The following is a 15,798-nucleotide window of genomic DNA, read 5'->3' as shown; positions in this document are numbered from 1 at the left end:
TTACTTATTTGCTTCAGTATAAATAATGTTACTTAGTTTATCATCCACTGTTGCAGTAGTTTAAATAATCGGGGCTTCTACATTTTATTTTGTAAAATGTGCCAAATAATCCAAATAACAATGTAACTTAAAGTTTAATTCCTGAATATGGATTCTGATGTTTATTTCTACACATGTTGACATTCACAGACTGTTTAATCAATCTCATAACGACTACTTTCATCATTTAAACAAAGTGTAGCTAGTGTGACCACGCAGGAAGCAGCAGCAGACAGTCTGAAAGCTGCGTACCGCAGAGAGACTGAACACACACAGTACAACTAAACGCACCTTTTCCCTGATATGCACACCTGCTCACAGATAACAAACAGTAAGGCACGCATGTTCAGCTCACTCCTTTTCTTGTATAAAAATAACACAGTTTAAACAAATCAAAAAACGAGTAAAACAAAAAGGAGTGAGAACATTTGACTGTGTGTGTGTGTGTGTGTGAGAGAGAGAAAGAGTACTGGCTGATGCGCAGAGTCATCACAACATTTCTGCTCTGAACCTTCAGCAGTTCTGAATGATTCACAGCCTCTAAAATACCACAAAGTTTCAAAGACAATCAAGTACATTATTGGAAAATTGCAAAAATCTCTTGGTATTGTTTGATTCACTGCGTGTTCGTCCTGCTAATGACTCTGCTGTGTTCCAGCGTTGCGTCCCTGGGATTCACACAAGAGGTGACGCTGAGCCTTCATCACAGGTCCGGTGCTAACCAGTTCAGGAACTTCATTGCGCACTCAAATCCTAAAAAGCAAGCCTGAAAAAAAAGATTCAGACAGATAATACTGCTTAGTTTGTGTGTGCTGTGAGTGATAAAAATTCTATGAAAACAAAAGTTATTTATCTCTGCACAAGCAGAGATTAGGTAAAAACAAAAATCCACAAAACATACTTAAAATTGGTATCAACAGATCAGTGAAACATTGTCTGACAAGCACTTGATTAACTTCAGATTTTTGAAAATTTGTGAGAGAGTATGAGTGCAGAAATATTGGATGTCATGACAATATAAAAAATATACATACATATAGTAATAACAATACTAATAATGATCTTTACAGCAGCTGTAATACAATGAAACTGATTCAGTGAATAGAGTTCAGGAGTGAACGTTTAATGGATTTCAATTTGGAAATGTCCTTTCATTGCTGCTACATTTCTTATGGTGGTGGTGAATCATCTTGATGATAGTTTGGTGTTGTTTTTTGGTTTAAATCCTACACATTAAATGTCTAATTCTATAAATAAGTCCTCCTTTATCTTCAGATCAGTGTAGCGACTGGACTGTGTCTGACTGTCTGATCTATTGCTTGGTAGATTCTACCCTACACTGCTGCTACAAAGACCAGATTTAAGAGCTGAAGCGGAGGAAAAGTAAAGTTCACTCACTGCGTTTGCAGGGAAGGCTCTTAGCATGACAGCACTGAAGCCCTTATACAGAGAGGCCACGCCCTCCTCCCTGATCAGCTCCCGCAGAACGTCCCGAAAGCCGTTGGGATATTTTCCTTCAGGAGCTGAGGAACAAACATGACAGAAAACTCAGCCACAGATGCACTTTTCACAGAAAAAGAAAGAAAGATTTTATCTTCAGCAATATGGACAGAGGTGATGACATTTTTCGAGAATAAGTGAAGAGAAAGGCAACTAGACTTTTTAACCTTCACATTAAAACAAGTTTCCATCAACTCAGTACTTATTATATAATACCTGGATGGATTGTTTTTGGTTTGGTCAGTTTTTAAAAAACAAAATACAGAAACGCAACTGGCACAACCAGCCAACTCCTGACTAAAGTTAAGTGATGAAATCCCTGAGACTATTAGGTAGCAGAATTAGGAAAAAGTGGAGTGAGTGGTCGATGAACTGTATATCAAGGTTTCAAAGTCTTTTTGAGACTCGATAAGACACTCATAGTCAGAAGGAGACTTTAGACTCAACAAACTCTGGAATCCGAAAACAAACCTGTTTGGAAACGAGACTTTAGTACGTCGGGAGGAATTGCGACGGCCCAGTTAAAGATCCCGGCCATCCCTCCAGCAAACAACACGCTGGGAACGCTGAGCTCATTATGGCTGCAGGAAAAGGACAACAGGTTCAACAGCTCAGACCTCTTTTTTACAAACTAACAGACAGTTGTAAGGAGCTGTAAGGAAAGAACAAACATTCACCTTTTGCCTGGGGGTGTGAGGAGGTTCTTCAACCACTCATAGGATGTGAAGTACATCCCACTTGCTGGAACATCTGAGTTACAAAACAAACCAAACGAGTCACTTCAGCAGTTCCACCATGACCCCCATAATATCTGAAATATAGTTACATTTAATTTCTAAATGTGTGTGTTTCTCTCTAAACATTCAGTACTTTGTTTTTGGATACACGGGTGGTTTGATATGAACGTTATGGCTGAAAGCAATTAGTTAATCTAATCGGATGACCCACATGGACACAACGTGCAGGAGGGTGGACAAAATAATGAAAAATGTGGTTAAACTTAGAAGTAACATAATCTCTGATATAGAAGAGAGTTGCTTTAGTTATGTCAACTTAATAACTGAACTCTTAAAGTGCAGGTCATCTGTCCTTTATCTGCCATTTTACTTACATTCCCTTCTCTCTTGTTTTTTTTTTGTGACAACAGGGACTTATGTTTATGAGTGTAACTTTTCTTTTTGGGTAGTTTATTTAACATTGTGTGATTTCATTTCTCCTCAGGGGTGGGTTGTTTGTTATTTTGACCAGGGCTCTCCCTCATGTCACCTTAAAGTTTCCATATCTGATAATAACAGACTGAAACACAGAACAAACTGACTCCTCATACTGTTCATCTGGTTTTATGTTACCCCCCCTCTCCCCAAGACCAACGTGACAAACACAGGATTCAAAATACTTTATGATAAATCAGCTCTGTAAAGGTTTTATAGAGACAGGAAGTCCGTTCAGAGTGCTCGTTAAATTTCAAGGGCACACACAATGTAGTTTAGTGAATGTAAACAATAAACAAATGTCTGTTTACAACTCCGCACGGCACTTTTAACAGTCACATTCCATGAATTGTTCTTATTATTGTACCTTCTCACTGTAAATGTCAACCTTAACAGCAAATTGTGCTGTTTGCTCTGTAAATATGTTAACAGCCTGCCCAAAGTGCTGGTACAGAAAAGTCACTGCAATCATACCAACACGTGTGTAATAATGTTAATATGTGTGCAGCCTTGGGTTAAAAGTCTGATTGGACATCTGTTTTTTCTTTATATAGCTTTGCTACTTTTGATAATATCGACTGCAGATGCTGCACCGTTTAAAAATATGTGGTATCAGAAAAGTATCAGCATAGCCTTAGTCTGCTCAGATTCAGGTTCTGCCACAGTAAAGGGTTACCTCTCATGAGAGTCAGAGCGGTGCCTTTGTAGATTCCTCTGATCCCAGACTGTCTGTACAGCTGCTTCACACAGTCCATGGGTCCCGCATACTTCAGCTCTCCTGTTGATGCCTGGATCTGCACACAAAAACACACACACACACAAATTATTTTACACTCACTGTCCAAACAACAACATCTCCAGAATTTGAAGCAACAAAAGATCTGCGACAGGAGTGAGTCGGAGCTCAGAAGCACTGGAGACGGTGATAAGATCCTGTACATCTGTACAAAAACGTAACCTCTGACCTGTAGGAGGCATTTGATGCGCTCTCCAGGAGCCATGATGGCCGTGGTGAACACACCAGACAGCATCCCAGCGGCAAACAGCTGTGGATACCTGCAGGGTACAATGCAGTTACGTATTATCACCCACAGAGCAATGGGAACAATTAGGTGAACATCACCACCGCCTACGACAGAGCGGTCACCTACGTAAGGACATCATTCGGGGTTCTCTGTTGTAGTTTCTTGCCCAGCCCAAACCCAAAGAAACAGACAGCAAACATGGGCGTGACTCCAATGATGGGGGCCGCCATGCCTTTATAGAGTCCTTTTACCCCCTGTGTGGGAAGAAGATGAAACATCAGCATGAAGATAATGCATAATGTTTTATCCAGTATATCCCAGAAATTATGTCAGCATGCACCCTTACCTCTTTGGCTAAGGTCTTTTTGAAACAATCAATGGTCCCAGCATACAGGAGGCTCTCTCCAGGTTTGGGTTTGGGCTGAGTCTGTAAACGCACCTGAGAGGAGGAGAAGGAAGATGCACTTTGTATTGACCTCACAAACAAAGAGACAAGCAGCACAGTGGCAGCCGTGTGGATACTATCTGTACAGTACGCACAAAGTGGGGTTCATATAAAGTTTGATGGGGAGAAACTTGACTGGACTGCACACAGCCCTGATCTCCGACACCAACTACCAGCCAGACAGTGAATAAGTCCAACGAGTCAAGTACTGGACTTAGACTGGACTCACATCTCCAAACGAATGGTAATGGTGCTCTCTTTGATAACTGTCATATCAGCTTTATGTCATGTAGTGTTTGCACCTTGTTACCCTGCTCTCAAACGGCCAAAGAATCTGGTTCAAATAACGCTGATCAAATAGTTGACTGGTCATTCTGGCTCTGTGCAAAAGTATTGAACTAATCATTGCAGGTCTACTGCAGTGATAATAAATGACTCCTGCACTCAGGAGAGATCGGTCTGTGTGCAGGAGGCCATAACAGCAGCAGTGAGCTGAGTCATGTAACAGACTAGATGTGGGTCAAAGGGCTGCAGCAGCCTGACCGGATATTCCTGAGCCCTCTTCACAAAGGAGTTTGTTACATCTACACAGCTGACTTTAACTCAGACCACAAACAAACATCTGAGACGTTTTGTCTCAGCTCTCTGCTTCTGCTGTCTGCAGTGTCCCCGGGTGCAACCTCAGGACTGTTTCCTAACGTAATGCGGTGTCTAAGTGCATTAATCACTTTAATGGTGTCCAGAGGATGTCCGGCGAAGACGAGGCAGACCCCTCCAAACCCTCCTGCGAAGAAGTTCTTCAGCGGACTGATCGGCTTTGGCTGATTGGACATTTTTAGTTTCCGCTCTGCTGGAAGCAAAAACAAACACAAACACAGAGTCGAGTGTATTAAACAGACACCGGAAATAAACTCACACAGGCGTAGATTTAAAAAAAAAAAACAAAAAACAAAAAAAACAAGAAACTAAATCTTACCTGGTCGACTATTGCTCCGCAAGACGTGTTTTTGTGCTGCTGTCTCTGCTGCCTGGTGGACCTTTCACCCACTTATTTACCCGGACCAGCCTGACTGTCACACAGTTTTACTATGGTACGTCACTGTCGGGAGTCCGGGTGGAAACCTTTAAATGTAGTCTTTAACGTTATTTACACTTTAGTGCCTTCTTACCCCCTCTGACCCATGTGATACCGTCTGCAATGAGGGCAAAGAGTCTCTTAAAAATCTAAATACACATAAAATGTGTATTTTTCAGTCTCTTTCTTTTATTTCGATTCTAGGGTGCTTGACTGACTGAGCTAATAATAGCCCACGTTATAAAAATATCCCATATCTATTGTACATTAAGTGATGCGTGTTCAAATGAAAATGAAAAAGAGGTCATTAAGTTGTAACATTGTTAAATACCGGGTAATATAAATTAACATTACAATTGTTATTTATAATAATTATATAGAACGTTACAATAAAATAAAATACTGATAAAGTATAGATACTAAAATTAAAACATACTATATGGTCCCATTTACTGTCTTATCTATGACCCTAAACTGTATATTTATATAAAAAATCATAACATAATTATCAGTCAACCAACAAACCAATCAATCAATAAAACAGTTGCAGGATAACAAGATAAATAATAATGATCAACAATAAAATGTTGATGAATCAAATAGAATAAAATAAACAATAATGATAACAGATGATAACAGGCTAAATGCTAAAAAAAAATTCTTCTCTTTTCAGCTCTCTGGAACAGCTTAAAGAGGAGGAGGATCTGAGGGACCTTCCTGGTTCAAAATCCAAGAGGATTTCTGAAAGGTAGTCTGATCGGGCCCTGATGTGCCTTATAAACTGAATGATTAATTTACTTACTAATAATAAGTGTGCCAGAATTTGAATTAATTGCTAATTTATTGTATTCTTTGTTAGGTCAGGAAAGAGAGCGTTAAAATAGTCTAACCTGCTAGTTCTAAAAATGTGCATCAGAGAGAAACAGTTTCACTTTGTAATAATAAAAGTGTGGAATGAAGATTGTGATTCCCCGTAAATGAGCCTTGACATTAAAATGAGAAACAAAAATTGCTCCTAGATTTTTTTTCTTCTTTGCTTTGGTTGAGTTCCTGGGTGTTTAATTTGCAGGCAAATTTACCAAACGCATAAGAAAAGGGGGGAAAAGTAAACACTCATGAGTGTTACAGTGCAGCCCACAACATATTCACAAAACACCAACCAATCCGACTACTTCCACTGTTAAAATATAGCTTTATTAGTTTTATTATAACACAGTCGTAGCACTTCTGCAGACAATGTTAATCATGGAAAGAAGAGACACACACACACCTCTCTCTCTCTCACACACACACACACACACACACACAAACTGTAAACAGACCCACATATAATCAATGAATGAACACTCTGACATTAGCTAAAAGCTGGTATCAGTTCTCAGAGATATGTTTCCAGACAGGGAAATCATTCCAGGGACAAAAACAGTTAAGTCAAACTTTAATATGGGAGACTATCAATCACTACATTATGGGGAAGAAACAAGGAAAGGTACATGTTGCTGCTAAAGTGTTAAACGAGGAGGATATAAAAAAAAGCCCCCCATTTCCTCTCCCCTATTTTGATTTATTTCAGCAAGGAGCCTCAGATAATAACTGGAAACAAACAACACTGATGTTATCTGGGTTAACGAGTACAGAACACGTCTCCTCTCCATGAAGCTGCACATCTCAGTATATTACAGCGATATTACAAGTTGCTATAAAGCCTTATTGCAGCACAGTTAGTCTGAATATGAACGCAGCATACGGACGAAAAACCCTTCAGTCCAGCAGACATTAAACAGTCAATGACTTCTAATGCTTGAGGAGCTTTGCATATGTAAGTACAGAGTGATCATCTTTAAGAGTCTGGAGACAAAAGTACCACACTGAGAAAACTGCAGATGGAGCCACAGGAGAGACTCAGTATGTAGCAGCAAAAGTTACTCAGCTAAAAGCTCAGTAATGATAACATATGAGTCAGAGTGTGGGTTGTTTTTCTCACATAATTAGTAAACTTGTTCAGCTTGAGTTTAATTTAACTAGTATGAATGAATAAATGAATGAATGAACGGGTGAGTAGGAGAGGAAGTCAGCTTTAAGAATATTATATACTCTATTTTAAAAAAATGCTCTCTGTAACACACAGTAGTTTGGTCCCACTAACAGGGAAGCACATAAAGGCTCAAAATATCCTCACACTGGTTCAAATAATGGCACCGTTATCTGTAAAACAACCTAAGAGTATGAAGTTTTCTAAAAGTCAATTTAGTTAAAGTTATTTTGGTCAGAATAAGGGTTAGTCCTTGTTGCTGTTACTTTAATTTCAAAGCCCTAATAGTTCACGCAGGTAATCACTGGTAGGAATTCGCTGTGAAACAGCTCCATGGTTTGGCCAATATTTTGGCTATTTTTAAGCTCCATGTATTACTAAACCTCCACACCTTAAACACTCCCACTACTTTCATTTCTTCATGTGAGAGAGAAAAGCTGTGAAAAAGAGGACCTTTCTGAAATCAACATCATGAGCATGCTGCAGCCACGGACTACGAGTCCAAGAAAACAAACTGGCAAAACCGATTACCTTCTCTCATCACAGGCTGGTACTGAAAGAGTTGTTCTCTATCATCCTTGCAAAATTTCTCTTTGTGCAACAGAAACAAAAAGAACTTCTGAAAGTATAATAAACAAAACTAACTAACTAACTGACGAGCTGACTTTCAAGCTTTATTGTACCTCCCTGCAGTAGAGCAGACTACAGTGTGAGCTCATACTGATATGGTCAGTCCTGGTTCTCACTGATCTGTGGGAACTCCTTGTAGATCTGCTGTATGATTAGCTTATCCATCTGTTTCGCTGTGGCGTTCCCTTCATCCTCTCCCGGATCATCTTCCTCCCTGAGAATCCTCTGCAGCGCCCCCTGCAGGTCGGACATGCGGTGCTGGTGCTCGAGGTAGTCCGTCGAGCGTATTATGGAGTGCATGAGGGAGAGGTACTCCATCCGCAGCTTCAAATGAGGGGTACAGATATATCACCAAAGGAATAGTTCAAAATTTTGCCATATTTGCTTATTCACTTTCTTGCTAAGAGGATTCATACCAATCTCACATCTGTCTTTGAGAACAATCAGCAGCTTACCTTGTCTCCAGGTGAGAGGTCAGATATTTGTCGAACAGCGATGTCAATCATCACCATCATGTCAGTGCGGTAGAAGATGTCAGCGGTCTCTCGGCTGGCGAAAACATCCTGCAGAAACTTGAGCACTGAGTGCGGCGCCGGCGGGGTGTGTTTGAACATACACACAGGGTCGTCTGCACAGGACGGGTCAAAAAAGTGAACGATGACGTCAGTAGGCAGTAAGCACGAGAGCAGAATGAGAAGTAAGACAAACAAAAGTTGTGTTTTTACCGCCTCTGTTCAGAAGCAGCAGCACTTTCTCTGACAGAATCTTGACATTTTTTTTCTTCAGCTCCTGCATGATCACATTGCTGCTGGGTGCTGAGCGACAAACACAGAAAAGCTGTTTTTTAGCTCAGCAAAAAAATAGCAAAAAAAAAAAAAAGTCTAGAACTCAGTTGAGCATTTCTGCTTGTGTTGACTTATTGTAGCAGGAGAAGTGTGCACAACACTACAGGGCCCTGGCATGAATAAACATAAAGTGAATGCAGCCTTTATTAGCTATGACAAAACAACATGCCTGCTGTCTGCTGTGAGAAAGGTGTGCCGTGGCTCTACTCACCTGTGTGGTGCAGGTTGAAGGCCAGGACGAGGTTCAGGAAGATGTCAGGCAGCTGCTCTGTGGGATCAGAGGGAAGCCCGTCCTCCACCACACCCAGCAGAAACTCAACAAAGTTGGCATTCAAGTGTTCTGAAAGCAGGGAGGGTCAGGATTATGCTTTGATTAAAGAACACATTATCCCTTTAATGCATGCATGTTCAACTCCCAGGTCAGTGTGGGTCGGGAAAACCTTTTCATGCCAACACAGCAGCTTTTGTATATAGCATACCATAATGATGATATGGCACCTGCTCGCCCATTGAGAAGATCATAGTCAGTACCAAAGCCGTGTAACACATCTTCTGGTGTTCTGAGGAAGGAAAAACAGGAAGAAATAATAAAATTATATAAAGCCTGGGGGGGGGGGGGGGGGGTGACAAAGAGATGAACAAGAGACTGTGATATATAGAGAGTTTCACCTTGTGTGTCAGTCTGCAGGTCCCTGGCCAGCTCCATGGGAAGGATGGAGTTGAGGAAGGTGGAGATGAGAGCAGCATCCAGGCTGCACATTGCACCAAACACTTTGAGGAGCAGCAGCCGCAGAGACACACGGTGCTCCTGCACGGTCACATGATGGCAACATTGAGCCGACACACAAACGCACAGGGAATATGACCAACATGCTCACTGATGAAGGTTCAACTTCCATTAAAGCCATCCAGATCAACAACTAGACGGACTCAAGGTTCTGCAATATTATTCAAGTCTTTTTCGAGATATCACAATGACATATTTTGAATATATATATATATATATATATATATATATATTTAATTGTCTTGAGTTCAATGTGTTCAAAATAAAAGGCTTTGTTATTATGATATCTTACCATCTGATAATATGAAACCAGAGACAACACATTCTCATAGTCGTTGGCTTTGCACATCCTCTTACACACCTCTGGATCTGCGTCAGTCTGAGGAGGAAAAACAAGCAGCTTTTAGTTGTAAGAGCAGCAATGAAATGACATCCTAACTCTGTAACTTCATAATCTGTTTGACAGTCGAGGTCCACAGACATAGCAGAGGATTATGGGGCCCATTAAAACAACTCGTCTGGACATCCCAGCCCTGATCTGAGTTTTCATCGGGACAAGCTGCCAACAAAGCATATTAAGCAGCCTGAGGAGTTTACAGATGCAGTCTTTAACCACACTGTTGGATTTGTAAAGTCGTCTGAGCCAGAGTGATCCTATCAAACATGTCTGGTATTTACAGCACGACAACTAGATGTTTCCAACAGGGGCACATCAGAGTCATCACAAGAGAAAACTTTTCATATTATGATGATGAGGATCATGAAATAATATCAGCTGGCAGACGACTCACACTGGACGTTATTTCTACGGTTTGCTGTTCTTGTGTTTGTTACTTCCTTGTTTGTTAGACATTTCATACTTAAAATGTGAAGTACTTTGCAACTTTTGGTTTTAAAAGTGCTGTGAAATCCATCTTAACACGTGTCAAACGGTCAGTGCGAACTTCACACCCCGCTGACTGCTGAACACGCATCACGAACACGGGCAGAGAGGTTGACAGCTCCCTGCATCATACCAGTATCTTCAGCAGCTCCTCCAGGTAGCAGGCGATGAGAGCGTGGTCTTCGTGAAGCGCCCAGCTACGCTGCTGGGAATCGTCTCGGTGACGAGCCAGGTCGCTGAAGATCACCTCCAGCCTCTGTTCATCGTGACACACCTGACCCTGTGGCAGCGCCGCACTCAGATCCTACAGAGACATAAAACACTGTGACACACACTATTTCAGCTTCAACCTGAAAGACCAGTACAGAGGAACATTTTGGGCTCCCCGACACAGAAAGTAGCTGCTTAATTTATCAAATGATTATATGTGGGCAAGCTCAGAATTTACATCAAACATCTCAATAGTACGAGTGTGTGGAGGAGGGCAACAAGCTGTAAACACAACATTGACATGTTATCACCTCATAAAGCGATGAGGCTAACATGTTGGCAAACAGACACCAGAATGATATAAAGACACATTAGCATTCATTTGAAGTTGAGTTTCTGATCAGCCACAGTTGGGCAGGCACTGTGTGGTGGGGTTTACCACAGCTTTTTCACTCAGAACATCTCAGCTGGGGGTGATGAGAGCATGACATTCAAAACAAACAAAAATCTGTAAACCATAAAACCAAAACAGTGAAGTGAAACTCCTTCTGCAGGTTTGATACAAAGAACGGCCCCTTTCACATTTATGTCATCAATTCATAATATGAAAATACTTATTAGAGGAGCTTTAAATGTTAATGCTATGCTGTTAATGCTTAAAAATCTGTTGTACATTACTGCAATATTCTCTGTAATTCATTTAATTGAATTACTACCTGACCTGCAAGAGTTAAACAAAACAGAATGTGATCATTTGCTAATACGACAGGAGCAACAGAAGACTGTGAAAGATGAGTACTGCTCAGAAAACACCTGTGCAACATCCCACAGGTAAACAGGTGATGGCATCATGAATGGGTATGAAATGAAAGGAGAATCTTCGAAAAGCTCAGTTGTTGGCAGGCCAGGATGGCGTGAGGTTCACCACTCATGCCAAATACATGACTGTATAAGGGTATTAGTACACAGGCTCAGTAACACTTAGTAAAACTGCTGGTGGTAAGCAAATGACTGAATTCTGTTTGTATTTGTTATACGCAACATCCCAACTTTTTGGGAATATGAGTTGAAAATCATGTGAGGTTAACTTGCATGATGGCTGAGAAAGGAAAGTGGAGCTAATACGGGCACTTTTGTTTATCGCAAGTTGTACCGTCATCAAAATACTGAGCAACGGCATCACACATCGCAGGCTTACATCATATCGTGAAGGCCTAACGTGTCACCGTGTAAAGACAGGATGCTGCCATAAGATTTTGGTTTATGTTACGCACTATTAACCACCTTACATCTGCCAGGAAAGTCAGCAGTTCATTTCAAGCTTGATTTAATGCCGCAAAGCCTGCATTTAAAAACAGGAAACGAGTGAGTGATACTGTGGGTACATCCCCTGCAACTCAAAACTAGAAATGTCCCCTAAATGCAGACTGAGCTGTAACAGTATTCTCCTTTGTGCTGGCAAGGCACCAGGATGCCCAATCCACATGATGTAATGAAAACAAATCTGACCTTGCTCTCCACCAATGACAGCAGAACTTGCTCCAAAGCCGGAGAGGCTTGAGGTAAGGCCGTCTGCAGATGGCCGACCACCACGCCAACAGCGACCCGCGACAGCTCGTAACTCAAGCCCGTGTTCTTCCGTACCAGCTCGATCAGTTCAGCCCCAATAGTCATGGAAACCGGCTCAGAGGTAGTGGGGCTGCCAGGAGGGCTTTCAGCGACAGACGGGGGGGCAACGGGCCATTCACTCTCCGCCTGGTCCTCCACAGTGGGCTGTAAAGGAGGGGTGGGCTGGGGAGGCTGTGGAGCCGGGCTCTTCTTCGCAGGAGCTGGCTGAGGAGGGGAGTCGGAGAGCAGCCCGTCCACAGGCGGTGCAGGGGGCTTCACACGGGATGGCACAGGAGGAGGTGGGGTGCTGGAAACACTTGGCAGACTGACATCAGAGGAGACCAGTGAGTGGGAGGAGCCAGACTCCAGAGACGTGGTGCTGATTGAGAGGGAGGGAGCAGGGGACGGAGCGAGAGAGGACACTCTGGAGGGGACCTCTGGCTCTGCTGAGGGGGAGAGAGAGAGTGAGAGAGCGAGAAAGAGCTCCAGTTACAGAGAGGAGAGCGAACAGGAATGAGCTGACTAAGAATAGAGTGTGTTTGTGAAGTGTAGAGCTGCAGCAGGTAGCATCGGCTAAAAGCAGCAGCAAGACATGTTGCGCTGTAACCCGTGATAAACCTGTAAGTAACGCTGTGAATACGCCGCTGCTCTGACCTGGACGTCGGCTGTTTCGCTGTTTCTCAGGGGGAGGTGGGGTGATCGGAGCTGCGCGTCGGGGCTGAGGAGGCACCTGCAGGGGGTGAAATCGACCACATACACAGTTATTTCAAGGCATATCGTGTGTGTCATATTATTTCCATACTGCAGGACACAAGCATAACGTTGACTTGACTGTCACTGGTGCTACTACAAGGCAAGCGTTTAATGTCTCTCGTGATCAATTCTGCAACATCTCCTGATATCATTTAGATCAATGAAGGCCAAAGAGATGATTTAATCTTACACTTTCTGTGTTTTGACTTCTGATGAACTGTTCAACAATAAATAACCCCTGGTTGCAAATATCTCTGAGGTAGGACGTTCATGTGGATTAGTGCTCGGCAGCCTCAAGCATGTTCACAACCTGATCATCGGTGGGCTACGAATGCAAACGAGCAAGCAAACTTTATTCTAAAAACAAAAGTTAGAGGTGCTACACAGAAAGAGGAACAGGAAGAGAGAAAGACAAGTCAGAGATGGCAGAAGAAGATGAGAAAACAAGGAGAAATAAGTCTACAACTCACAATGTAAAAGTTAGAAAATCAAGAAAAAGCCAGAGGGGGAAAAAAACAGCTTTTAAGATGCTTTCAAATGTTTGCAAGCCTGCAAACGGCAGACAAAAATAAGTTAGTAAAAATATCAAAGTGTGTGTAAAACCTCTCTAAGCGTTTCTTGTATATTTAATTCAAATCAGACGTGTACCTGTTCACTATAAGAGCGTGTTACCTGGTAAAAGCCCTGCTCTCCCTGCACACTGTCCATGCTTCCTGATAATGGCATGCTCCCCTGCCGTCCATAGTCTCGATTAAGGCCATTGGGTGGAGGAGGAGTCTGACTGAGAGATATTTCACTGTTGGAAGATGGGATGCCTTGTTTATGACCAGAGGAGGAGGAACTTCGGCGTGCGAGTGTCTCCTTCCTGTGGTGGATCAACTTCCTACAAAAGAGGAGAATAAGGATTCACACACAGACTCAAAATCAGTATCTTATGTGTATTTTGGCCATTTTGACTCACTGTAGAACATCTCTCTGTTCCAGATTGTATTTGCCTCCATTTTTTAAGGCCACATTGTGGATTCCTTCGATTGCTCTGTCAATGGACTGCAGTACCTCGTCCTGCTCTGGGGCCTGCCAGAGAAAGAGAGGAAAAACACGGCATGAGGAGATGAACAAATGAAATTTTAATTAACATGATTATTAAACTTTAAAGCTGTGGCTCGGGGACATGTGTGACTCCGGGCAGAAACAAACTGGGGCAGTTATCTAACAACAACAAAACCCTGCCTTTTGAACCAGTGACACACACGCACACCGGCTGCGGTGAAACCTCACATTCAGGCTCATTAAACGTCCACAGCCAATGTCATTAACAACAGGAGAGAGCATTCCTACCCTAAGCCTGTCATTTCACAAAATGCATGCTCTGACTAGTTCACTCTCAGTGTGGATCCTTGGAAAACAGTCTCCTCACTGTGGTGCACACGTGGGTGTGACTAAGAGAAAACCAAAAGCTATGTGGAAGGAAGAAGCTGCTTATTAAACAATCCCAAGGATGCCTGAGAATAATCCTTGATAATACAATGGAGACACTGGAATCACGGGAGCAGATTATTTTAATTGCTGACAATAGCTTTCAGTATTGGCGTCCTCGTCTTTGGTTTTGCCCTGTCTCACACCCTGTTCTGTATCACCCTGTCCTGTCATATCACATCCTGTCCTGTGTAAACCTCCTCTGTCTGTGTCGCAGTAAGCAGCTGCAGTGCACAAGGCCGTGTCTCTACATCATGCCACCCCTCCAATAATTTACGGCTGCTTCTGCAAACATGCATGTTGTTCTTCCCTGACATTAATCAGCATTCACGTAGTGAGCACAGTTACATGGAGCCTGTCCCTCTCGGTCCCTTTAATTCAACCCTTAACGTTACTACGATTTAACCACATTTCACTTCACCTCCGGGGGCGACATGGTCAGGGCTTGTATTCATTAAGACAGAAACGAGACCAAACACCCAGTTCAGATAGTGGTGTTTACCTGTATTTTCTCGATGTATGATGCAGGGATGTAGCCGGTCTCCCCGGAGCTGCAGCGGGACCCCAGCCACCAGTGTTTGTTGCTCCTCTCCAGGATTAGGAAGCTTTCTCCGGCCGCGAAGTGCAGCGAGTTGGGCTCCGCAGATCGGAAGGCGTACAGAGACCGGTACATGCTTTATCAACACGTTACGGCACTGAAATGAGCCTAAACAGTGAGAGAAGCGGCGAGGAAAGATAAGAGGTCTCCGAGCGCAAATATCTCCTCTGTAGAAGGTGATTTAAAGAAGCTACGAAGGCATGACTACGGCGGATCACTGCTGTCTATTTACAATGCAGCTCGGATCATCTGACCTGAGTGATTCCAGTAAACGCCACAGGGGGCGTTGTTACTCCATGAACACGCCCCCCAGGCATTTTAATCAAACGCAGAGCCGTGTGGATGCTGCCCAGCTTCGTTATTACAGGAGTAAATGAAGGACTAACGGGTGAAGTGAATATCGTGACAATGTGATGTTCTGCCATTTGAAACGCACTATTCACCCAAAAGTTATTGATTTTTCACCAAAAATAAATAAGTAAATGCTACATTCCCATTCATAAAAAATATCAAAATTTAAACTCTCTTTGAGACATATTTTGAGTCTTTCCACAATTTATTTCAAAATGTACATTTTCAACAGATACAATATTTTTTCACAACACGTATATTATTGCACAGTTTAGTTAGTTGGTTAGCATTTAGCTCGTATAAGACAGATAAGATATAGATGGATAGATA

At 42.4% G+C, this 15,798-nt stretch overlaps 2 protein-coding genes across 5 annotated transcripts; both read right to left on the bottom strand.

The window, feature by feature from the left end:
• Positions 1-115: 115 nt before the first annotated feature.
• Positions 116-5,351, bottom strand: slc25a20 (solute carrier family 25 member 20). Of its 2 annotated transcripts, none has more exons than XM_046383758.1 (10): positions 5,197-5,351; positions 4,949-5,070; positions 4,122-4,214; positions 3,902-4,029; positions 3,716-3,806; positions 3,427-3,544; positions 2,217-2,289; positions 2,011-2,120; positions 1,438-1,562; positions 116-805 (listed from the first exon to the last, which is right to left on the bottom strand). In XM_046383758.1, the coding sequence occupies exons 2-10, from the start codon at positions 5,051-5,053 to the stop codon at positions 743-745; spliced, it is 906 nt and encodes a 301-aa protein (XP_046239714.1). In that variant the 5' UTR covers positions 5,054-5,070; positions 5,197-5,351; the 3' UTR covers positions 116-742. The 2 variants fall into 2 exon arrangements, with proteins under 2 accessions (XP_046239714.1, XP_046239715.1); XM_046383759.1 differs by having other exon boundaries at positions 4,949-5,067; positions 5,197-5,337.
• Positions 5,352-6,467: 1,116 nt separating this feature from the next.
• LOC124056352 (NCK-interacting protein with SH3 domain-like) lies at positions 6,468-15,385 on the bottom strand. Of its 3 annotated transcripts, none has more exons than XM_046383721.1 (13): positions 15,022-15,385; positions 14,005-14,117; positions 13,716-13,926; positions 12,909-13,020; positions 12,192-12,733; positions 10,606-10,776; positions 9,882-9,968; positions 9,472-9,610; positions 9,282-9,362; positions 9,014-9,142; positions 8,683-8,772; positions 8,413-8,585; positions 6,468-8,281 (listed from the first exon to the last, which is right to left on the bottom strand). In XM_046383721.1, exons 1-13 carry the CDS (start codon positions 15,190-15,192, stop codon positions 8,057-8,059), a joined length of 2,244 nt encoding a protein of 747 aa, XP_046239677.1. In that variant the 5' UTR covers positions 15,193-15,385; the 3' UTR covers positions 6,468-8,056. The 3 variants fall into 3 exon arrangements, with proteins under 3 accessions (XP_046239677.1, XP_046239678.1, XP_046239679.1); XM_046383722.1 differs by having other exon boundaries at positions 12,192-12,736; positions 12,945-13,020; XM_046383723.1 differs by having other exon boundaries at positions 12,945-13,020.
• Between the last annotated feature and the right edge of the window lie 413 nt (positions 15,386-15,798).

This window comes from Scatophagus argus, chromosome 3 (genome assembly GCF_020382885.2).
Source record: "Scatophagus argus isolate fScaArg1 chromosome 3, fScaArg1.pri, whole genome shotgun sequence".
In the NCBI taxonomy this organism is placed as follows: Eukaryota; Metazoa; Chordata; class Actinopteri; family Scatophagidae; genus Scatophagus; species Scatophagus argus.
The sequence above is the reverse complement of the archived record's forward strand: the minus strand, read 5'-3'. Positions and strand labels throughout refer to the sequence as shown.

What these genes read in the sequence shown, in the direction of transcription:
- slc25a20 (XM_046383758.1), bottom strand. Translation starts at nt 5,053, where the DNA reads ATGTCCAATCAGCCAAAGCCGATCAGTCCGCTGAAGAACTTCTTCGCA. An exon ending in GCATCAAATGCCTCCTACAG is followed by an intron (nt 3,545 to 3,715) that starts GTCAGAGGTTAC and finishes TTTTGTGTGCAG; the next exon opens with ATCCAGGCATCAACAGGAGA. An exon ending in CGCTCTGACTCTCATGAGAG is followed by an intron (nt 2,290 to 3,426) that starts GTAACCCTTTAC and finishes TTTGTAACTCAG; the next exon opens with ATGTTCCAGCAAGTGGGATG.
- LOC124056352 (XM_046383721.1), bottom strand. Translation starts at nt 15,192, where the DNA reads ATGTACCGGTCTCTGTACGCCTTCCGATCTGCGGAGCCCAACTCGCTG. An exon ending in TGTCATTGGTGGAGAGCAAG is followed by an intron (nt 10,777 to 12,191) that starts GTCAGATTTGTT and finishes ATGTCTCTGTAG; the next exon opens with GATCTGAGTGCGGCGCTGCC. An exon ending in ACCTCTCACCTGGAGACAAG is followed by an intron (nt 8,282 to 8,412) that starts GTAAGCTGCTGA and finishes CCTCATTTGAAG; the next exon opens with CTGCGGATGGAGTACCTCTC.